Source organism: Plasmodium cynomolgi, chromosome 1, assembly GCF_000321355.1.
Source record: "Plasmodium cynomolgi strain B DNA, chromosome 1, whole genome shotgun sequence".
Classification (NCBI taxonomy): domain Eukaryota; phylum Apicomplexa; class Aconoidasida; order Haemosporida; family Plasmodiidae; genus Plasmodium; species Plasmodium cynomolgi.
Window position 1 is genome coordinate 703,399 of NC_020396.1, and position 22,836 is coordinate 726,234.

The window sequence follows — 22,836 nt, forward strand, 5'->3', positions numbered from 1 at the left end:
GGGTTTAATTTATGTTCCGGCCTGTAGGCGCAACAAGCTGCGAAGGGGAGCGGCACGTCATTTTTTTTTTTTTTTTTTTTCGTTTCGAAAGAACAGTTCGACAGTCTCCATAGATTGAGCGTCGTTCACAGTTAATAACAGTTTAGTCTATGTTTGAGGGGAAAACGATTTCCGTGGGGCTGTACCTCGTTGGGATGTAGCCCCGGCCGTGTACCGCGTCGTTATGCGTTTAGCTCGTCCCCCTAACGCGGGTAAAAGTGGTATAGGTGAAGACTGCCCAGTGGAGGGGGTGAAGGAGAGGCGAGCTGAACTGAGCGGAACTGAGCGGAACTGAGCGGAACTGAGCGGAACTGAGCGGAACCGAGCTGAACCGAGCTGAACCGAGCTGAACCGAGCGGAACCGAGCTGAACCGAGCGGAACCGAGCTGAACCGAGCGGAACCGAGCTGAACCGAGCGGACAAATGCGTGCGGCGAATTTATTTTTGTGCGCACAAGTATGCCTAATACATATATACGTATATGTATGCACCTGTTTGGAGGCGCGAGTTGGACCCCCGCAGCGTGACACTACCTTTTTCATTTCAACCAGGTATAGGAGGCTGTAACGTCTCATTTGAAGCTGTGGGGGGCGTGAAGCTGCCACCCATTGAGTTGTACTCTCTCCCCACTTGGAATTCAACCCGTAGAGAACACCATGCTGAACTACAGTCTAAGCAACATCTGCGGGTGCGTGTACACCGGGGGGAAAATCCGCTTCAGCGGTGATGGCAACACTCTCTTTGTGCCAGTGAACAACCGAATTAATGTCTACGATCTGAGCGACAATAAATGCAACACGCTAAAATCGGAAAGTAAGAATGATTTGAGACATATCGTAATTCATCCCAATATGGAAATAGCCATAACGATTGATAAGTTCGAGTACGGGTGCATATTGAATTTGTTAAAGGATCAGATTATATCTCGAATACTTTTCAAGTCGAAGACAGGGATCGTGACATCTTTTAACTACGAGAGTATGTATTCTCCTCAGGAGGAACAAGACTCTGTGAATTGCGCCTTGTTCACACACAGGGGAGAGTACTTCCTACTTGGAATCGGGAGGAGAGTCGTCATATGGAAAAGTCCCAATAGGAAGAATAACTACAGACTGGTTAAATACAACGATATTTGCTACCACTCGTTGAATGTGACATGGATTGATGTGTCGGAGGATGACCGTTTCTTTTTGACCTGCTCGTATGACTTGACTATTCGGATCCACACTGTGGAAAAGAGGCGGAAGGTGCGGCCTACCGTTTTGGGCGGGAACAAGAGCACCATTGTGGCGGCTTTTTTTTCCAAGGGCGGGGAGTTCATCTTTAGTGTGAATCAGTCGGGCCTGATTTTGGTCTGGTCCTACGAGGAGGCGATGAGCGAAGAGGTGGGAGGAGCGGCGGGTGAGGCGGGGGGAGAAGCGATGAACGAAGCGACCGGCGATGGGACAGAGGAATCGCCTGAACAGCCTGAACAGCCGGAACAGCCGCTATCCACAGCGTCGGCCCCCACCAAGGCGTTCGCGAGGAGGTGGCGGCAGAAGAAGGTCTACTTCTGCAACCAGGAGAAGAATGAAGAAGTGACGAGCGTGTGCTTCAACCGGGAGCACTCCCTAGTGGTGATCGCCTACTCGAGCGGGCGCTTCGGGATCTACAGCGCACCGGACATGACCTCCCTCTACACAATAAGCATAAACGCCAGCACAATAGATGACATTACGATCAGCAACGATGGACAGTGGATAGCCCTCGCGGAGGCGAACAACGGAACGGTGATAGTTTGGGAGTGGAAAAGTGAAAGTTACATCATGAAGCAGAGTACCACGAGTAGGAATGTCAGATGTGTGAAATTCTCTCCAATCATTAGCCACCTCAAGATAGGGAGTCACATCGTAGAAACAGCAAATGCATACCATGAGAGTGAAAATTTTACTAGCAAATTTGTTATCGTCACGGGGAGTGAAGATGGGAGTATTCGGTTATACGATTATGTGAGTTATATGAATTTTGTTACTTTTTCTGTCCACACGGATGCAGTGACTGATGTGTGTTTCCTTCCTCAGGGGAATGCATTCGTGTCGTGTTCTTTGGATGGGACAGTGCGGGCGTTTGACCTGTTGAGATATCGTAATTTTAAGGTGTATACAGCGTGTGAGTTGGAGGAGGATGGGGGGAGTGGTGGTGGTTCTCGAGGAGGGGCCCCCCAACTGCAGGTGCAGTTCCTATGTGTGAGTGTGAACCTAAGTGGGAATATCGTCGCTGCAGGGGGTCGAGGTAGCGAGTATGTAGTGTACATATGGAATGTACAAACAGCTAAATGTATCGATAAGCTGTACGGACATAACTCTCCAATTATGAAGGTTTGTTTCAGTACGAGTCTTAAAAACGAAGGCATAATAGCAAGCTGCTCCTGGAGCAAGAAGGTGCTACTATGGGATCTATACGCACGAAGGAATAAAGGAAGCAAATTCGACGAGATGGTCAATTCACACGACGTTTCTTTTATGTGTTTTGATCCGAGAGGAAATGATATACTAGCTATATGCACCATGAGTTGTAAAATTATTTTTTGGGATGTACAATCGCAGGAAATAATTGGGACGGTGGAAGGAGCGAGGGATATTAAAAGGGGCCACTACATTGGACAGCAATACTCAGCCATTCCTAGGATGAAGAAGCGGAAGAAAATAATGCATGGTAGGCATGACGAAAATGGAAAGCATGCTGACTCTGTGTACGAGGATGAATTGGAAGATGAAGGGATAAACTCTGTGGTGAATCAGAACTGCTACTTCACTGCTGTGGATTACATACAAAATGGGAACTACATCATTGGTTGCGCCAATTGTAGTGTCTCCTTGTACATCTACGATACGAACCTGTACGTATTGATGAAAATAATTGATTTGACTTCAAACTACTGTGTGGATGGGATCAGGAGGGAGTACTCAAGGAGGTACCTGACTGCTCAGGGTAGCAATATTTGTGAGTTCGACCTAAGTGATGAGGAAGGAGATCTATACATCGACAAGTACAGAATCGCTAATAGGAAAAAAAAGAACAGCATGCTACCTGGCAGCTTGGAGGAACATTGGATGGTGAACAGATTTAAGAAACACAAACTTACGTTAAATCGATTGAGCATCTCAGGTGACGATCGACACGTGGCTGTTGCGTGTAGTGTCGGTCTATACGTTTTTACGAAGGACCACCAGTTTCAATACGTCGTTCCGGTTAGGTTGTGTTCAAAGAACGGGGATGGCAAGCACATAACTTCGGGGGGTAACGGTGGCTACCGAGGACTTGTGGCTCCTCTACTGTACGAACCGCAATACTTAACAGAGCATGTGAATGTGAGAAATTTGAAGATGGCCGTGAGGAGGAATGAGTATGTGAAGGCATTCCTCCTGTGTTTGGCTTTAAATAGCTATGAACACATAGTGGAGGTGTATGAGAAGACCCCCTACCATGTGGTTCCCCTGTGCGTGAAGATACTGACCAAGCCGTTTGTCTTTTTACTGATTAATTTCATTAAAGTGCTGCTCCTTAACGATACGATGAAGCATATCCACCTGCACTTGTGTTATTTGAATGCCATTTTTACGAGTCACTTTAGCGTTTTCGTGAATACAGACATGGGGGGTCAGTCTTCCCGGGGCGGAAGCACTAAGCAGGGGAAGCAGCAGCAGGGGAAGCAGCAGGAGCAGCAGCAGGGCGGCGGGGCTAGGGTAGTTTCTCCCCACGGGGTGGAGGACCACCGGAACGCGCTGCTGCTCATCCTGAAGCAGCTGTTCACGGTGTACAGCGGGCTGCAGCACCTGTACGGCGATAACACCCACGTGCTGCGCTACCTCTGCGCGCAGCGGCCCTAGTGCCCCACCTGTACCCAATGGGGGGAAACAGGCCTCACGTTTGTATTTGTAGCATGGCAGCCTTTTTTAACGTATATTTTGTTTTTCCCGTTTGACCGCTCCCCCACACACATACGCAAAAGGGGAAACTCTTTTTTTTTTTTTTTTTTTTATTTATTTTTTTTTTTCTCCCTTCCGGTGGGGAAAAAACCTCACCTGCGGTAGGTGTGTCTCGCTTGACAGTTCCGTTATGAGCAGTTCGTCGTGGTCACCAAGGGGGGGGGTCACCAAAGTGCAGGGTTTAAAAAATGCGTTTTACTGCGTCGGTGCGTGTACGCGCGAAAATGTAGCAGAGTGGAGTGCACCGGTTACTGCTCAAAGGGACGTAAACCTCAGGTAGGGCTTCTCCGACGGCAGTTGTACCTTCTGCACCCCCTTGGGGAAGAGAGCAGGCAAATCTGCATCCCCCACGGTGGGTAGGACGCAGCACTTGTCGCCCACTTTCCAGTTCACGGGGGTTGCCACGGGCTGTTCACTCGTCAACTGCAACGATTTAAGGACACGTAAAATCTCGTTGGCATTCCGTCCAGTAGTAGCAGGATATAATAACGTTGCTTTTACAACTTTATCCGGAGAAATAAAAAAAACGCATCTGCATGTGAGTGGCAATCCTTTAATGTCTTTTTCCTTTTCATCCATAATTTTTAACCTTGTGGCTAGCTCTCTAGATTCGTCACACACAATGGGTATCTTCCACTGGGTCAGCTTCCCATACTGCTTAATATCTGTAATCCATTTTTCGTGTGACTCCTTGGAGTTGCAACTGAAGCCAACTAATTTGCAGTTTGATTTTAGAAACTCTTCGTACATGTTTCCGAATTCTGCGAGCTCTGTTGTGCACACGGGGGTGAAGTCGTTTGGGTGACTAAAGAGGATGCACCACATGTCCCCCATGTACTCGTACAGGTCGAAGGGGCCCTCCACATTGGACGCGGCGGCGGTGAAATTGGGGAAGGGGCACCCCAGGTGGTACGCCATGGTGAGGGGGTGAGGCGGTTAGGCGGCTAAGCGGCGAGGGGAGAAAGTACCCAATGTGCGTCAGGTCACCTTTGCCTCAGCGCACAAGCGGGCCCCTCCACGAAATGGAAGAGATGACGACGCGGTTAGCTCTCTCCTATCGTTATAGCAGTCGGTATCGCAGTAGTTGTCGTTGTCGAAGTCGCTATCGCTGTGCAGTTTGCGCAGGGTGGCCGACCACTGGCACGGAAGGATGACGTTGTGTAGTGAGCAAGTGGGGATAGGAGCGGGCTGCTATATATCTCTGAAAAAAAAAAAAAAAATATTTGGCTTCCTCAAATCAGGAATAAAACGAACTGAAAAAATGGGAGAGTAAGCAGGACGGATAAGTGAAGAACATCTCAATCGTGGAAAGAAGCAAATGGAATTAATTGCTTCTGCATTTTTACGCACGCACCGAGTGTTAGCGATTCGGGGGTAGATTCAAGGGATGCAGCGTCGGTAGGCAAGGGACATGAGTTGACCTAACGTTGAGTGAGTATACTACGCAGTGCCTTCCTTTTGATGAAATTTTTTTTCTGTGAATGTGCTTTCAGAGGGGATAGAGGGCCTCTGATCTTAAGAAAGAGGTAGAAGATACATGTGCGACGTGAAACAGAAAGTGCAAAAAGGAGGGGCCGATCGACCAAGGGGTGAGGATTTTTCTGATATGAGCAAACGGAAGTTCCACTTCTGCGTGGAGAGGACCTGAGGTGAGGCCACTGAATGCGAATCTTTTATGAGCCCTTGTTGTGTGTATGCACAATGGTAGGGAGGCCTCTCTTCGTTGCGGAAGACTGGCCACTTACTGTGAAGCAGTCCCCTTGTTGGTACTGTGAGCAGACCGAACTAAACAGCCCCCCTGTCGCCCCCTCCGTTTTAACCTGTTAAAGTGGCGTTCCACGTGTGCATCGACGTGGAACTCACCAGGTACGACCTTTAGTGGAAAAAAAAAAAAAAATATAAATAAAGAATGAAAATAATAAAAAAAAAAGATAGAATAAAAATAAATAAAAAAAAAAAACCATTTTAGCGTTACACCATGTGGTTCAGTTTTTCATATATTTTTTTTTTTTTTTTATTTTACGCAGCCCGCTTCTGGCACATCTATCAGTGTTGACTTAACGTGTTGTTGTGGTTACCTCCTCGCTTGATGGCGCGTCACAAGGAACTGGTTGAGTGGCACACGGAACGACACATTTGAGCAGAAAAAGGAAAGAATACGTTTCTCCTTCTTCGTGTCAGTTAAGCAGAGGTGTTGTAGTGTGTGCACGTTTTTTTGTGTAGGAGGATACCCCCCTTGGGGAGTTGCATTTTACGTTTTTGAGTATAGCCTGTTGCGACGTTACTTGTTTTTTTTTTTTTTTTGAGTATAACCTGTTGTGACGTTACTTGTTTTTTTTTTTTTTTTTCTTTTTGCATTCGACTTGATGTTCATTCGCCTGAAAATCCCACTCTTGACAAATTGCAATGGGTTCATTTTGTTGCTCCTCTTTTGGGGTAGCATCTCCTTTACCTCCCCCTTCCCCCGCATGTGTGTTTTATTCCATTTTTTCTGTTAATGATCTGTGAAAATGTGTGCGTATGGCTGATTTCCCAGTGGGGTCCATCCGCGCGTGCCCTCTTTTCGAGGATATCGGAGTGGGTTAAGGGGGGAAAAGGATAATAATCGCAGAAGGGGGGGTCACCTGTTTATGTCGCTACTCAGTACAGTCATCGGCGTGACATTTATGTGTACTTTTCTTTGCCTTTAATTTTGTATCCTTTTGGTTTACGCTTATAATGCTTTGGTCCACGCTTGTAATGCTTTGGTCCACGCTTGTAATGCTTTGGGCCTCTGTTTTTCGGGGGATTCCCCTTTTTTGCGCGCTACTATCCCAGGTGGAAGAACCGGTGGTGCTTCGTTCGACGGCGAACTGGGGAGATCCATGCAGGTGTCCTCCGGTATGCCTCTTAGTTACCACTAGTGGAGAGTCAACACTGTGGGGAACTCTGTCCATTTTTTTTTTTGTAATCTTTACGTTGGCGAGGGGTCCAGTCCACGCAAGGCGCCCACCTGTGCGTGAGTGTCTGCTTTTGCGTATATGCTTTTGCGTGTCTGCTTTTTCGTGTCTGCCTTTGCGTGTCTGCTTTTTCGTGTCTGCCTTTGCGTGTCTGCCTTTGCGTGTCTGCCTTTGCTTGTCTGCCTTTGCGTGTCTGTACTGGGCGTGCCCCCCCCCTTACGTAAAGGAATAAAAAAAAAGAAGCTCCTCTGAGGGACAAGGAGAGAAACCAATTAAGTTACGAAAGATACTAGGGGGGTGGTGCTAATTTTCATTTTCCTTTTTTTTAACGACCCAAGCTATGTTTCGTTTAGGATGTGTTGCACGTTAGCATGGCCTACTCGTTGGTTGGGAGTGATGGAGTCCCTTCCCATAGACATGATGGTGTGTCTGTTCACCCACTTGGGTATTACGTCGCAACCATGGTGAAGATGCGAAGTGGTGAAGTGACGATGCAAAGAGGTGAGGTGTCGATGCGAAGTGGTGAAGTGACGATGCGAACAGGTGAAGTGACGATGCGAAGAGGTGAAGTGACGATGCGAAGAGGTGAAGTGACGATGCGAAGAGGTGAAGTGACGATGCGAAGAGGTGAGGTGACGATGCGAAGCAGCACAGCATAGCTGTCCTTTTTTGTTGCACAGCTGTGCCTGGACAGGGTGTGGGGGTGGTCCCTTTAAGGGAACGGGGACGTCTACCATGTTACACGATTGAGTGTTCTCCGCGCCTGCTTATGTGATGCATACCCCTGGTGGAAGTGCACACCTCTGGGGCGATCATAGCAGTCATGTGAAGGTTCACCTGAATGGATCAGAATTTTTTCCAGAAAGGAGAACATACCGTTTGGGGGGCAGGGTAGTAGTAGTATTAGTAGCATTAGTGGTAGTAGTAGTAGTAGTAGTAGCATTAGAAGTAGTACTCCCCTTGTTACTCCCCTGTTCGGGGAGGTATTTTCCCCAACGTGGGAGTTTCCCCGTTTGGTGGCCCATTTTGACGATGCCTTTTTGGGACGCCTTCTGATGAAACGTTTTTCGGACGACTTTCTTTTAGCTTTGCAGTCCACTGCGCAACATTGACTTTGTTTTTAATTCCCCGCGGTGACTTTCCCACTTAGCTGCTTGTTTTTTTTTTTTTTTTTTTTTCTCGTCCTCCCCGTTTCGCCTCCTCGACTGCCTCCAACCCAAGTGCGCCATCCCGCCTCGCCCCACCTCGCCTCTTTTTTTTTTTTTTTCCCGAGTGCGCAAATTTCACGCTATGCAGAATTTCCCCTTAGAGGATTTTTTCCTTCGTGCAAAAGTTAACGCAGCGGCAGATTAAAATATGAAGGAAAAAGAATTAAGGGAACAAATGAGCATCATCATTTCGTGCATATGAGGAGAGGTTACCCCTAAAAGTGTGTATGTTTGCGTCCCCGAACGCAAAAAAATGCACGTTTGAAAGTAGCGTGAGCGTACGTAAGGCATTACACGCGCACAGGTATACTCACGTACGTACTTACGTATGTACTAGGTGAACACATTTTGTTTTTTTTTTTTTGTTTTTTGTTTTTTTTTTTTCTATCCCCTTTTTGTAAACTTCTTGAGGCTCATTTGTGTCGAGCTAATTTGCGCATTGACATGGGGAATGTGAATGTCCCGGGGACCATCTCGGAGACTGTCCCGGAGACTGTCCCGGAGACTGTGCCGGTGACTGTCCCAGTGACTGTGCCGGTAACTGTCCCTGTGATTCTGACTCCGGCTGATACACCGGTTGACACACCGGTTGACACACCGGCTGATACACCGGCTGATACACCGGCTGACACACCGGCGATGCGCGCGTTCCCGCTTTGGGGCGGAGTTTCCCACCATGCTAGCCAAACCGCGCTGCGCTGAAACGCCGCTTTGCCGCTAGTGGTGGTGCAGAGATGCACAGGAATTGGCACGTGTGCTTCTGTGCGCCGGCCGCCTACCGCCGAGGCATCGCGCAGTTGTATCGTGAGGCAGTTGTGCAGACGCTGCGCCCGCTTCGTTGGCGGGGCGCAAAGAGCAGACCCAAGACATAGCAGCGGGGGTAGCCACGTGAGACCCCCACCCGAAGGGGCTACCCAGAGAGAGGCCCCCAAACTGGTCATCCCAAGCGGCCATTCGAAGCGGCCAATCTAAGCGGCCACCCTGAGCAGTCACTCTAAGCGGCCGCTTTAACTGTCCACCATAACTGGGCACCATAACTGTCCACTTTAACTGTCCACTTTAACAGACCACCTTTACTGACCACCTTTACTGACCACCGTCACTGTCCACTTCTACTGACCACCTTTACTGACCACCCTAACTTCCCACTTTAACTGACCACCTTAATCGCCCCACCCCACGCGACGGCCCAAAATGGACAGTCTCGAAATGAACCTCCTGATCGAAAACTACATAGATGAAGAAAAGGTGTGCCATAATTTCCCCTTTAGAAAATTCCACCTTCTATTATATGCCTATAGAAATTACCACCAGACAATTTATTTGCGGAAGAAGGAGCTAGCTAATGTGGAGAATCATGGTAGATGCAAGGGTAGCGATTCTAAAAACGGGTTCGATGGTGGTAGCCATGAAGCGTTAAGTGTAAACTTGGTAAAGAATCAATATAATTATAAAAAAAAGAAGAAAAAAAAGAAGCAAATATCTTTTGGTACCTCGGAGAGCTTTCGAAGTGACGTCAGTGCCAATGGACGAAGGAACACTGCACAATGCGTCGGGATCCCCGATGCTTCTACCCCCACGATGGCATTCACTCGCACAGCAAGCATAACTGGTACAAGCGTGATGGCTTCAGGCACCAGCGTGATGGCTTCGGGCACCAGCGTGATGGCTTCGGGCACCAGCGTGATGGCTTCGGGCACCAGTGTGATGACTCCTTGTGCCAGTGCCGAGGCGAACTTAGCGACCCACGACACAAATAAAAACCAGATGGAGAAGCCTTCCGGGCAAGGGGAGAACCCTGGGGGAAAAGCATACAAAAGAACAAACTCAGAAAATAAAACAGACCGTTGCATTTTACCGAAACAGAAAGAATTGCCTGAACATGGTCAGGCTGTAGAGGACTATTCTGAAGAAGACATGATAAAACTTGTGTACTATTTTTTGGGTAAGTTTGTGTTTAGTAAGGACAGGAAGAAGAAAAATAAGTTGAGGGGGAAGAACAGCTTGCTGTTGATGTTGGAGAGGGAGGAGGATGGTCAAGCGAATTCGATGGTGGGGTCGAAGGGAGAAAAGAAGAGGGCAGTCAAGGGTGCGCCCAGGGGAGCCTCCCGAGGGAGAGGCAAGAGTGGTGAAGCGGAGGAGAAGGGAGTGACGAACGAGGTGGAGAAGGGAGTGACGAACGAGGTGGAGAAGGGAGTGACGAACGAGGTGGAGAAAGGAGTGACGAACGAGGTGGAGAAGGGAGTGACGAACGAGGTGGAGAAAGGAGTGACGAACGAGGTGGAGAAGGGAGTGACCAACGAGGTGGAGAAAGGAGTGACCAACGAGGTGAAGTTGGAGCTGATGAACGAAACGGAGCAGGACGCACGGGAGAAGCTGCCAAAGGAGCAGACCAGCTGCGAGCAGGAGGGGGAGAAACCCGCAGAGGGGGGCGATGGTACCCAGAGAAGTGAAGTCGGAGAGGTAGGAGAGGTGTGCGAGGGGGAGGCGAACGTGGAAGGGGGTGGAGGTGGCGCCGAATTGAAGGTTGCCGCGGATAGTGCAGATGTGAAAGCTGCCCCGGAAGGAGAAGACCCATTCGGCAGGAAGCGAAAGGAGAAAGACAAAAGGGAGCAGCCAAATAAGGGGGTCAGCGAAGTGAACAGCTCCGAGTCAGGGAAAACAAACCCACATGGAGAGGCACACGAGAGGAGTGGAAAAGCGTGCATGAGCAGTGACAACTACGAAGTTGCAGTGAGGCAAGCAGGAGCAGAAGAAGGAGGAGCAGAAGAGGGAGAAGCAGAAGAGGGAGGAGCAAAAGAAGGGGAAGAAGCAGTCGTAGAAGCAGTCGCAGAAGCAGTCGCAGAAGCAGACGCAGAAGCAGACGCAGAAGAAGAAAAAAGACTCGAACTAATCATTAATTCTTTTCTGAATAGAAAGCAAATTTGCTTTACGCTGAATGATATTTTTTATCCCTTCACTAATCGGAACCTCAACATGTCTAGGAAGAAGCAGCAGAATAAGAAGCTGGCAAAGAATAAATCATTTGAGCGCACTAATAATAGGTTTTCTAGAATTCTTGGACATGTCGACCTTCTCGACCCACGAGATAGTGCACCGTCTAGGAGGTACCTTAAAAGTAAAGTAATTTACGGAAAATTGAAGAAAGGACTAAATCTCCTACTTAAGCATGAAAAGAAGAAGAAGAGGAAGTACAGGAGACAAGGAGCAGGTGGTAAGGTCGATGATATCGTGTCGGTACCCCCGATTGGTGAGGGGGTGGAAGGTAGTCTCACCAGTGGGGGGGGAAACGCCGCGAACAGTAGAAATGAGATCAATAGAAATGAGAGCGTCTACAATGAGAGCGTCTACAATGAGAGCGTCAACCATGGGAACGTCAACCATGAGAGCGTCAACAACGAGAACGTCAACGTGAGTGCTTGCGGTCATCCTGTTGGAAGGAAGAAAGGCAACAAAGGTGTCGTGCGTACTGCCAACGAGAATGAAGACAGTGTGAGTGTCACTTGGACGACAAAGGAAGGAGATGCGAATCCTCTCGTCAAAAATGCGAAGGAGAAGTCGGGGAGAGGAAAGAATGCCGGAGAGAAGAAGGGGGTCAAGGCGAATAAGGCACTCGTAAGAGTAAATATCAGCGAGGGGTGCAGCAGCACCATGCAAATGCACGAGGCGCAGCGTGGCGTCCTCCGCTTCGACCTGCACGCGGTGGGAGATGTGGGAGTGATGGGAGCGATGGGAGCGATGGGAGATGTGGGCGCCATGGGAGACGTGGGAGTGATGGGAGACGTGGGAGCTGTGGGAGACGTGGGAGCTGCGGAAGCGGTGAGAGCCATCCGGGGCGGCAAAAATCAGGCGAGACCCAGCCCAAGGAAGCACACCTCACATGGGAGAAGTAAGCAGAAGGATTCAGGCAGCACTTACGATGGCCTTTTTAATAGCGTGGGGCAAATGAGGGGGGTGAAGGCGAAAGGGAAGGAGGGGTACAGCAAGATCGACATGGTGGATCCAGCCGTGTCAAGCTACTGCGTCGGCGGCCATGCAAGCGGTCACATGGGTAGCAATTTTAACACCCAACTGAGCAGTCACATGGGAAGCCAGGTTGGAAGCCACGTGGGAAGTCACATGGGAAGTCACGTAGGCAGCCACGTAGGCAGCCACGTGGGCAGTCAGATGAGCACCCCCCTTCGATACGACCCGGCGGTCTACAACCACCCAGGTGGAGGAACCCCGGCGAACACCCCCAACAAAGGCTTTAGTAAGAAGGAGAAAACGGGAGCGAGAAAAAACGTACACAAAATGAACAGCATGTCGAAGGAGGCGACGTTTTATAACGCACCACCTGCTATGATATCGGTTGCTTCCATTGCTGACGGAGGAGGTTTATACCCATACAGCAACTTCCACTCTCCCAGTAACGTTGAAAAGTCCAGTGGAGTGATGCCCCCCCATGGATCAGGTAGCAACAGCACCAGTGTCTATGGAATCAACACTACAGAAGAACAAAGGTATCCACAGGAAGCTCACACAATAAACCCTTACGTTCAGAACGAAATAATGAACAAGGTCAACCTTGCAAACAATAGCTACACGTTCAAAAGTAACAATAACCGTTTGCAGATCAGTAGACCAACTAGTGTCGATATGAATCACCAAGCAAATGGAAGACTGTTCGGGGAAAGACAATCAGGTGAAAATAATTTTAAAGGGAATGTGATGGAGTTGGAGCAGTTTAACAAGGAAGGCTGTAACGAATTCAGTGGTACCCCCCGAAGTAGAGTTAAAAAAAACGTAAAGAGTGGAAAGAAGGACAAGAAGAACGTGAAGGGACTCCACAGTGTTGGAGATAAACGGAAGGGAGCTACCAATCAAATGGGGAGAGATGCGAAACTCGGAGAGAATGAAGAAGGACAGGGTGGAAGATACGACATTGGTATGGGTGAACAAAGCGGGGAGGATAAGGATGAGGATGGTCGTGGTCCAGGTGCACGGAACTCCTCCGTTGGACATTGCTATGATGAGAGCAAGAGCAACTATCACAACAGAAGGGGGAGAGACGACGACAATAATAATGATGGGAGCACTTCGTGCGGGGGTGCAGGAGGAGGAATGGGGGGCGCCTACTTCGCGGGGAGCAGTTACCACGTAGGTAATCATAACTCCGGCGGGGGAAGAAGCTGTGTGCCGGGCGAGAACCGCTATAAGGGGCAGCAGCAGGGGCAGCAGGGGCAGCAGCGGGGGCAGCAGGATGAGGAGATTATTGCTGCGGTTGAAAGCGGACCAATTGGCGCAGTAGGATGTGGCTTAGGTGGCGGCTTGGGAAGCACCACGGTGAGTCACCCCGCGGAGGGCCACCCCACGCAGAGCCACCCCGCGGAGAACGCGAGAACGAGCAAGCCCCTGTTGCACACGAGTCTGAATCGCCAAGCATTGGATGGGAAGACAGGAGCAGATAACACGGTGAGTGAAAGGATGGTCAACGCGGGGACCAACGTAAGGTGCACCATCGTAGGAAACGTTTCCTGTATTAACAGTGTGGTAGGAGGTCCTAGTGACGACGCGATGAATGGGAAGGAACTGCTTGGCGACCTCTCCAGGGGGAAGACAAGCAACGATGTCAATGTACTGGGCAAAGGAACGATCATCACGAAGAAGCAGAATCAAAAAGGAGCATGTAATGGGGGGCACTTGGCACCAGTTAATGATAGGATGAAGGATAATGTTGGAAGAAGCAACAGGAAAACGAGTTGCGAAGTGAGCATGTCCTTTGCATCGATATCCGAGGGGCGGAGTAGAGATGGTACAGGCAATGCCATTTTTAATTCCCCCAGGAATGAAGACACAAATGGCGGTAACGGTGTCGGAGGGGGGGGTGCAACCGATGCGGGGGAAGCGAAGAAGATGACCTGCCTGCAGCAGGTGCAGAAAGGGGGGCAGGCGCAGAAAGCGGAGCAGGTGCAGACGACGGAGCAGATGCGGCAGGTGCAGACGACGGAGCAGATGCGGCAGATGCAGATGACGGAGCAGACGGCGGAGAAATTGAACCAAACGGATGCAAAGGATGAGCCGCGGGGATTTACAAAAGAGGTCGCCGAAGACGGTGAACTCAGCAAGCACAGCCGTAGTAGCAACGGCAGTAGCAGTAGCAGTGGAGGTAACAGAGAGGGAGGAACAAATAAAGTAAAAAGTCAAAGAGGAGGAAGTGCCAAGCTGGGGAGTGAAGATGCACCCACAACGGGTTGCAGCAGCATGGTGAATATGAGACAAGGGATAGATGCAGGATTAAATGGGAAAGGAACCAACCATATTAGTTATTACTCGGAGCAAACGTACGTAGAAGGTGGTATCCTAAGTACAGCTACCTCCCTCGATGTGCACAAGGAGGAGAAGAAGGCAGAAGCTCACAGAGGGGGGTACCTAAATCACGCAATGAGCAAACCTGTTAGAATGAATAACAATCAGGAGATAGAACCACTTGGTGATTCACCCCTCAGTAGTGAAACAGGAATAAATCTGCAATCGCTAAGTCAGAGTCGACCAGTAGATCAGCACGATGTTATGAGTAACGGTTATACTGGAACGAAAGATGGAATATGTGACTTGGGGAAGATGAACAGGAGAGCTGACAGTGGTAGTGGCCCTATGAGTGATTTGACCTTCCGATTAAGGACCTCCCATTCGAAGGGTAACTATTATGGAAGTGAATCCTCAGTTGGGCAGATGAAGAAGGATAATCTGCAGCGTCATGTGGAGGAGAGGGGAGTGAACAAGCTGGGCAGCTTCACCATTCAGGCGATTGACGGTGTAGGGGGCTACACGGAGGAGATGTCGTTTGTGTGTAGGGGTGGGGACGAGCATGGTGGAAGTGGCGTTGGCATTGGCGGTGGTGTTGGCGGTGGCAGTGGCGTTGGTTCTGGAAGCAGCGAGAATCGCCCCCCCCCTGTGATAGTGCAGCAATGCGGCATGAAAAGGAAGAAGGTCCCGTCTCTTTCGCAGACCGTGCAGGGAAGCAAAAAGGTGAAGGGGGTGTTAGCAATGGGCCTCCCAGGCGCGAACAGTGGCAGCAGTGGTGGTAGCGGTGGTGGTAGCGGTGGTGGTAGCGGTGGTGGTAGCGGTGGTGGTAGCGGTGGTGGTAGCGGTGGTGGTAGCGGTGGTGGCAGCAGTGGTGGCAGCAATGGAGGCAGCAATGGTTGCAACAGTGACGGCAGGACTGAGGGGCAGAGAGTCATGCAGAGCTTAGCGCCGAGCCATGTGCAGAGCCATTCGATGAATCGATTGGCAAATCGGCATGGGAACCCACTCCCTCCCAGTGACTTGCATAGCCAAGTGCAGCAGCCCTTCCCCCAGGCGAACGAAGGGTATATAGTCGCAAGGAACACAGTCAGCATGGCACCCAATATGATGACCAGCATAGGAGAAACCGTGCCACCCCTAAACGGAAGGAAATCTCCAAGAGAGCTACTACCCCCCACAACAGTGGAGCTATCCGATCGAGTGGAAGTGAACCATGATAAGAACAGTAACACGCAGAAGGTGGAAGCCAGGTGGCCCCCAGTAAGTAGCAGCAGTTTCAGTTTTGATGTAAATGGTGATTATGAGAGAAGGGGGCTTGTCGAAAAAATACTCGATAAAGGTTCTTGCGCAGAAAAGGCGAATAATGGGGTGGAGAAAGCCACGAGTAGCACGTTGGGGAAGGGGCTACTGAGGAGTGAAATGGCTCATGTGTATGGTCACGCTGGAAGGACAGTGTCTGATGCGAAGGTGCATTCGATTCGGTCGGTTAGTTACGCGATGAATGGAGAGAGTGAAAGAAGAAGGATAAACGTAGGCGGGGTACTCCAAAGGGTCGTGGAGGATGGCAGGGGGGATACCAGCAGAAGCAGCAAGGATGGTAGGAGCGGTGGTACAAGCGGTGGTACAAGCGGTGATAGAAATGGTGATAGAAACGATGGCAGAAACGATGGCAGTAACAGCGGCAACAGCAACGGTAGCAACAGTGGTAGCAGCGGGGGTGGAGACAGTAGGAGCTACTCCGTGTTGAGCAACCAGAAGGAACGAGAAAATAATCCCCAGAGAGACATCCAAGAATGTGCGAAGATGCGCGCGCTACCCACGGAGGGGAAGCAGTTCATCCTGGGGAGTCACGACATTTGTGGCAGTGGCAGTGGGAGTAACGGGGGAGGTGTCCACATCAGCGTTCTTGGTCGCATCTCGGGAGACTGGGGGAAATTACGCCCCTTTAGTAGAGAACCGAGCGGCAGTCGTGTCGTGTCGAAGGCGCATGGAGGTATGCAGGGGTATCAAAACGGACATATGGGCGAGGGAAGAGGTGAATATCGCATAGACCACTTGGGTATGGCGACACCTAGAAAGCTGTGCACACCGAAGGACTTACAGCAGGAGAAATCAGAAGGAGTGGAGTTCCCAAGCGAAGCGGTGATGTATTCCCATCCACAGACACATAGAGGACTTTACAGTAATAAGATCGCAAATGAGATTAGCAACGAAAAGGGTAGCAGTGTGATAATGAGCAGCAATGGGGTGGACCCCAGCTTGGCGAATGGTCCTGGGGACAACGCGAACCTTGTGAGTAGCATGAATAACATTGCAGGGAGGGCACTGTTGGGGAAGTCACCGATGGGGAAGTCGCCGATGGGGAAGCCACCGATGGGGAAGCCGCTGGAGGGGAAGCCGCTGGAGGGGAAACCGCTAGAGGGGAAACCGCTAGAGGGGAAACCGCTAGAGGGGATGGCTTTCGTAGGCACCTCCCTAGTTGGCACGCCGTTGGATGACGTACAAAGAGGAGTCAGCAATGGCGCAGCGAGGAATGTACTGTGTACATGGGACAAAGGTATCATCCCCCCCACCGTTCCCATGAATGATGTTAAAATAACGAACAGGATGGAATTGCTTGACAAGCAGAGTTCGAATTCAGGTGTCTTAAAGGATGAAGAGAATGGAGTCAAATTAAAAATATCGAAAAAGAAAAAAAGAAAACCAAAAGACACACTCCTACAGGATGAAAGAAGTGACGTGAAGGAGCAGGTTGTGTCCGATAAGACCATCGATGATGAGTTCCCTTTGTGTGATCTGGGAGAGGAGAACCCAACTGAGGAGGCCAAATCGAAGCCCAAGCGGTCCAGGAGGTCTCGGGGCGCGAAGGATGGAGACGACCAGGTTGTCACCGGTGCCTACGACGAGAACGGAGAGAAGGTCTCCGGGGTGTGGTACGTTTGAGCGTTGCGAAAGTGCGGCGTGCCGTGTTGAGAAAGTGTGGCGTGTCATGTTGAGAAAGTGTGGCGTGTCATGTTGAGAAAGTGTGGCGTGCCGTGTTACGTCAGTGCTGCGTGCCATGTTGCGTGCCGTGTTGCGTGCTGTGTTGCCTACCCATGCCGGCGATCTACCCATGCCGTCGATCCACCCATCCCCGTGCAGGTACGACACCAACAGGAGACTCTGGCGAGTCATGTACATGGAAAACGACAAGAGGAAGACGAGGGGCTTCTCCCCACGCATTTATGGATTCAACCTCGCACGGGAGTTGGCCGTGAAGCTCAAATATGAGATGATGGAAAAAAACAAGAAGTGACCGACCCCCCGGTGTGGTTAAGCGGCGTGTCGATTGGGTGGGCCCCTTTTTGAGCCCCCTTTTTTGTACCCACTTTTTTGTACCCCCTTTTTTGTGTCCCCTTTTTTGTGCCCCCTTTTTTGTGCCCCTTTTTTTGTGTCCCCTTTTTTGTGCTTCTTTTTTCTGGCAAGACGCAGCGAAGACCTCGTTAAGGTGCCGACGTCCACTTGTCAAGGGGACCCAGAGCAAAAAGGGAAGCAGATAAAAAATAGATAAGTGAAGAAGCCAGGGTGGAATTATTTTTTTCTTTTTTTCTCCCTTTCTCCATTTCTCCATTTCTCCTTTTCTCTTTTTTTTGTTAAGGGATTTTTAAGGTATTTTTTTGTTGAATTTTTGTTTCATGCCTTTCATGTGATATAATGCCCCCCCAACGATAGTGCGTGAAATTTTTTTCTTTTTTTTGGCGCCGTGTTTGTTCATTCGCATCGAGCGGCGGGGCTCTGCTTCAGAGTGGTGCTCTTCCGCGCCGACGCAGTGATTCTTTTTTTTTTTTTTTTTTTTGTTTAAACATAGCATTTCGTCGTTCTCCTTTACCAGTTAACACGTAACGTATATACTTACGATTCAACATACAAGTGACGTACTACTATTAGGGTGTGTCCACAAAAAAACTCGGGGCACATTGCTGCCCCCGTGTAGGTGGGAAAAATAAAAAGTGATGCTCTTTTTCAAGCCGATGGAGGTGGAAACACTCCTCTTTCGCTGATTCCACTAGGCGTCGCTCTGGAGGCGACGAATGTACTCGAAGAAGTTAAAAACGGAGAGGTCACTGAGGAACTGCTGCGAGTAGTAATAGTTGGACGCTAGCGCAGCTGCGAAGAGGGAGCGCAGGTAGATGTAGGGGACCCTCTCGAAAATTTCGTCAAAGGTTACCTTCTCAAGTAGAATGCCAGGAATGACATCCCTCAACACCTTCTTCATGAGCTTGCGGTCCGTGCAGAGGGTGTCCGATGAGAGTATATCTTTCTTCAGTTCGCTGATTTTTTTGGATAGGATGTTTGTGGCCTGCGAGATGGGGGTCTTGGTTCTCCTCGTCTCGCTCCACAAGGATTCGAACTCCAGCTCGCAGTAGTGGACGATCTTCTTCTGGATTTCTTTGACATACTCTTTGTAGAAGGGGGACACGCTGTCGTCCAGTTGGGCCTGTAGGAACTCCCCTCCTGTTGGGCCTCGCTCTATCGCTTCCCCTTCTGCTGCGCCTCGCTCTATCGCTTCTCCTTCTGTTGTGCCTCTCTCTATCGCTTCCCCTTCCGCTGTACCTCGCTCTATCGCTTCCCCTTCCGGTGCGCCCTGCTCATGCTGCGCCCTCTTGCCCATCAACATGGACCGCGTGAAGGACAGCGAATGGTTGTTCTTCTGATTCAGATTCATGAAGGTCAGCTCATTTTCGTCCACGAGGAGGATGTCGCTATCAGGGGAGCACATCATTTGGAGGAACTGCTGATCTGAGAGGACCAGCCCCGCCAGGACTTCTAAACTACTCGATATGACTCCACCCTTGTTGGTAGATGCATCCTTAAACAGAATGACATTTTTCGCTTCCAAAATTTTCCTTGCATCGTCCGAGATAAATACATTTGCCCCCTCGACGATGTACTTGTAGATGCACCGTTCGTTGATAATAATGCTGTTAACATTAAACACGTTAATCGAGTGGGGTCTACCTCCACATGGATTGAACAGATCGCATGCATTCAATGGGTTCAGAAAGAAGCTATTTCTGTATTCTAAGCCACTCTTAATAATTTTCCCTAACACATCTACGTTGTGATCTTCAATAGATATTTTGAACCCATCTTTGGAAAGATATTCCTCATTGTAGAGGATGCAAGATGTGGCTAGCTTTTTTCCTGGAGAGTTCCTTCTTTTAGCTAGTCGAATAAGTTCCTCCTTATGTAATCCATTTCTATCGTACAGAACCCCCGAGCCGTCAATGATGGATGTTATCTTTGTCTTGGACTGCAAAATGGCATTGCTTCCAAGGTCGCCATCCGGACCTCCAACGATGGATCTACTTATCGTTTCTTCTTTCAGGTTCAATTTGGCACATAACTTTTTTATATACGTTTCTATCCCTAGGGTTGTCATCCCATAGTAGTCATGAGGGACTCCTCCATTTTTTCTCAGCTTTCCTGTGGAGAAGGTCTTCCAAAATTTGTAGCCCCTCTTTTTTGCGATTATACATGCCCAATCCATGAGTTGATCCGAACCTGTATTTTCGTCTGGTCCCAGGAAGATCAGGTCTTCCTCATTTTGGAGATTTCCACAAAGGGGTTCTTCTGCTTCGGGGCCGTCCACTTGGGGAGCTTCCCCCTTTTGGCCCACTTGGGGAGCTTCCTCCCTCTTTTGGCCCACTTGCGCTGCTTCCCCTTCGCCGCGCTTCCCGCACATGATCTTCTGCACCGCCTCTTCCGCCGTGTCGTTGGCGAAGGAAAAAGGCTGTCTCGGGGTCAACACATCCGTGCTGACATCCCCCAAGGTGGCCGTGTTGTTGTAGTTCCTATCCATGCTGGAGTTAAGCGAAATGCAAAGCAAGTCTTCTCCCTCCCTTGTTCCAAAGCAGTGATTGTCCCCCTTCCCATCAGTCAATAAATCCAAAATGGAATTCACATACGAGTAAAAGCACAAATTTTTAATATATTTCGTACTGGCAACATTGCACACATCTGCATCTAGGAGGAGGATTCCTTTGCTTCCTCCCTCCGGGATATCCTTATTTTTGAAGTTCTGCGTATAGGCGAGGTTATACGCTTCGTCAAATAAATTGTTATAATTGTGCATGTAGGAATTAAGGTTATTCGATATAACAATTCTGATCCCTCCTCTGGAGATTTTGGTGAATCTGATGTGGAAGCCGACAAAGTGGAGTCCACAAATCATGATGACAGAGTATGGCTCCGCGTCGTATATAGAATCTTTGAGCAGTGCACCGTCAAAGGCTACCGCGAAGCTGATTTTGTGCATGCGGAAGAAGTTTGTTTTTATTGCGTGTTTCTCGAAAAGGTGGAAGTACTGCAGGATTTTCTTGTGGTGGTTGTCCTCTATTTCGTCGATGATGTCTTTGGTCGGCTTGTGGTTCGCGGGGTGGCTCGCGGCGTGGTTCGAGGCGTTCTGTGCGGCGTGGTTCGCGGCGTGCTGTACGGCGTAGTACCCAGAGTGGTGTGCCGACTTGCATGAGGGCGTGGAGGCAGGCGCGGCCCCCCCCCCTGGGGATTCATTTTCCTCTCGAAGTTGGCAAACAGGAGCTTAATCGTCTTCACGTTGCTAAGGGCACAACTGAGAATCTCCTCCTTGGTGTACTTGGAGCTCTTCAGCTTCTCCTTAATGATGTAGAAGTCATTCAAAATGGCACTACTACCACTGCTGCTACTGCTGTCCATGTTGCTTCTCAGATGTAGGGCATGCTCCACATTTTTGTAACTCGAAAAGGAGTTCGTTGAGAAAAAGGTAATAAATTTGATGATTAAAAAAATATACGCCGATTCTTCTGCAGTGAATATGCGCTTAACAGACAGCTGTATAAACTTAGAGTCGTTAAACAAACACAACGTCTTCAAGGATTTGACAATTTTGTGGATCTTCCCCTCCAGGACATGAAGCATTTGCTGGGCATTCTCAACCCCCCCCTTGTGTTCTTCTGAATTGGTGATTACATTGACGTTCAAAATAATTAGGAGAACTCCATTTTTCAGCGGCTCTACATACTTCGAGTAGGAGAAGCATCTGTGCATATTCAAACAGTCTCCGATGAGAGAAAAAATAGATGATATAACATTACTCCTCTTCACAGCAATGGTTAATGAGAAGGTATTCATAGATGTGGTGTAGTAATACGTCTGTATAAACTGCCCAGTCAAGTCGTATAACACTGCCTTGTTCAACTCGTAGTAGATTTTCTCCCTTTTGGTTCCCTTAATGTAACTATAAAAATTAACATCCATAAGCTTCTCCAAATTGGTTTCATTTTCACTAATGATGTCTTCACTGTACGTTGGGAGTTCTAGGATGTACGTACGTAAGGGTTCTTCGTAGGTGTGCTCTTTATCAAAGACGGAGTGAACCGATCGGAAGCTCTTCATTCTGTAACAATCCTTAGACATGTCACTAAAGTGGAAGTATTTTTCTTCTATTTTCTTTTCCATTTTGTAATTCAACCTCGTTTTGTTGTCATTTGCGAACACCCTTGTTATTATAAATATCACGTTATCGTGTTTTTCTTCAAAAGTTGGGAAATACTTGTCGCTTGAGTACTGCTCGTTTATCTTGGCCGTTATGATGCACACCACTACTTTACTGATCAGGTGTGGACTCGTTTCCTCGAAGTGGAGCCTGTTGAACCCCAGTTTGTTGAAGTAGAAATCCACGCTGTAATTAATCAGGTGGTCTGAAAACAAGTTGTAGCTCCTGAGGAGCTCCTTCGTTTCCTCGTACTTTTCCTTCCACGTGATGCTGTTGTTCGAGAACAGCTCTCGCTCGAACTGCCCCTCGTCTTGGCCACCTGGGCGGGCCAGCGGGCTACGTGCGTCGACGTCCATCTTTCGTGCGCCGGGGGGTGTTAACCTGGCTCTTGACTGACTTGGGTTTTGTTAACCTCAATTTGGTTAACTTCGAGCTGACCCGGATCGGATCACTTTTTCAACCGAGTGGTCCCCTTCGATGCGGGATACCCACTCATGAAGGCGGGGGAGCAAACACGCACAAGCGACAGCAACCCCCTTATTCGCCGCGTACACCAATACGTCGACGGGCGCGAGCGCCGAACAAAAAAAAATAAAATAACACTTAAGTGAGGGGGTTTGTAGAGGGGGACAAATATTTTGCCACCTATTCATGGGCATACATATACATAAATAATGTAAGTAAAATGTACGTTCTAACAAGTATAGTTAAAATGATGGAATTTTTTTGGCTATTTTAACCATTTTTACCTGAACACGTCAACCAGTTTTGGGGAAAAAGTGAGCAACCCACGTAGTAGGTTTGCAGTTGTAAGCCAAAACAGGGGTGAAAAATTCAGAAATGTATGACCAGCAAGGTGAAAAAAAAAAAAAAAAAAAAAA

The 22,836-nt window shown here is 49.1% G+C and overlaps 4 protein-coding genes across 4 annotated transcripts; 2 read left to right on the forward strand and 2 right to left on the reverse strand.

Moving 5' to 3' along the window:
- Positions 1–695: 695 nt before the first annotated feature.
- PCYB_012470 (WD-repeat protein p103) lies at positions 696–3,908 on the forward strand (the record flags this gene model as incomplete). The annotated part of the gene is made up of 2 exons (XM_004220753.1): positions 696–2,174; positions 2,250–3,908. 2 exons carry the CDS (start codon positions 696–698, stop codon positions 3,906–3,908), a joined length of 3,138 nt encoding a protein of 1,045 aa, XP_004220801.1.
- Positions 3,909–4,262: 354 nt separating this feature from the next.
- Positions 4,263–4,925, reverse strand: PCYB_012480 (1-cys peroxidoxin; the record flags this gene model as incomplete). Its single annotated transcript, XM_004220754.1, has 1 exon — positions 4,263–4,925. One exon carries the CDS (start codon positions 4,923–4,925, stop codon positions 4,263–4,265), a length of 663 nt encoding a protein of 220 aa, XP_004220802.1.
- Positions 4,926–9,348: 4,423 nt separating this feature from the next.
- Positions 9,349–17,737, forward strand: PCYB_012490 (transcription factor with AP2 domain(s); the record flags this gene model as incomplete). The annotated part of the gene is made up of 3 exons (XM_004220755.1): positions 9,349–16,318; positions 16,922–17,375; positions 17,584–17,737. The coding sequence occupies 3 exons, from the start codon at positions 9,349–9,351 to the stop codon at positions 17,735–17,737; spliced, it is 7,578 nt and encodes a 2,525-aa protein (XP_004220803.1).
- A 750-nt stretch (positions 17,738–18,487) lies between these two features.
- PCYB_012500 (NAD-specific glutamate dehydrogenase) lies at positions 18,488–22,311 on the reverse strand (the record flags this gene model as incomplete). The annotated part of the gene is made up of 2 exons (XM_004220756.1): positions 18,488–20,944; positions 21,037–22,311. 2 exons carry the CDS (start codon positions 22,309–22,311, stop codon positions 18,488–18,490), a joined length of 3,732 nt encoding a protein of 1,243 aa, XP_004220804.1.
- Between the last annotated feature and the right edge of the window lie 525 nt (positions 22,312–22,836).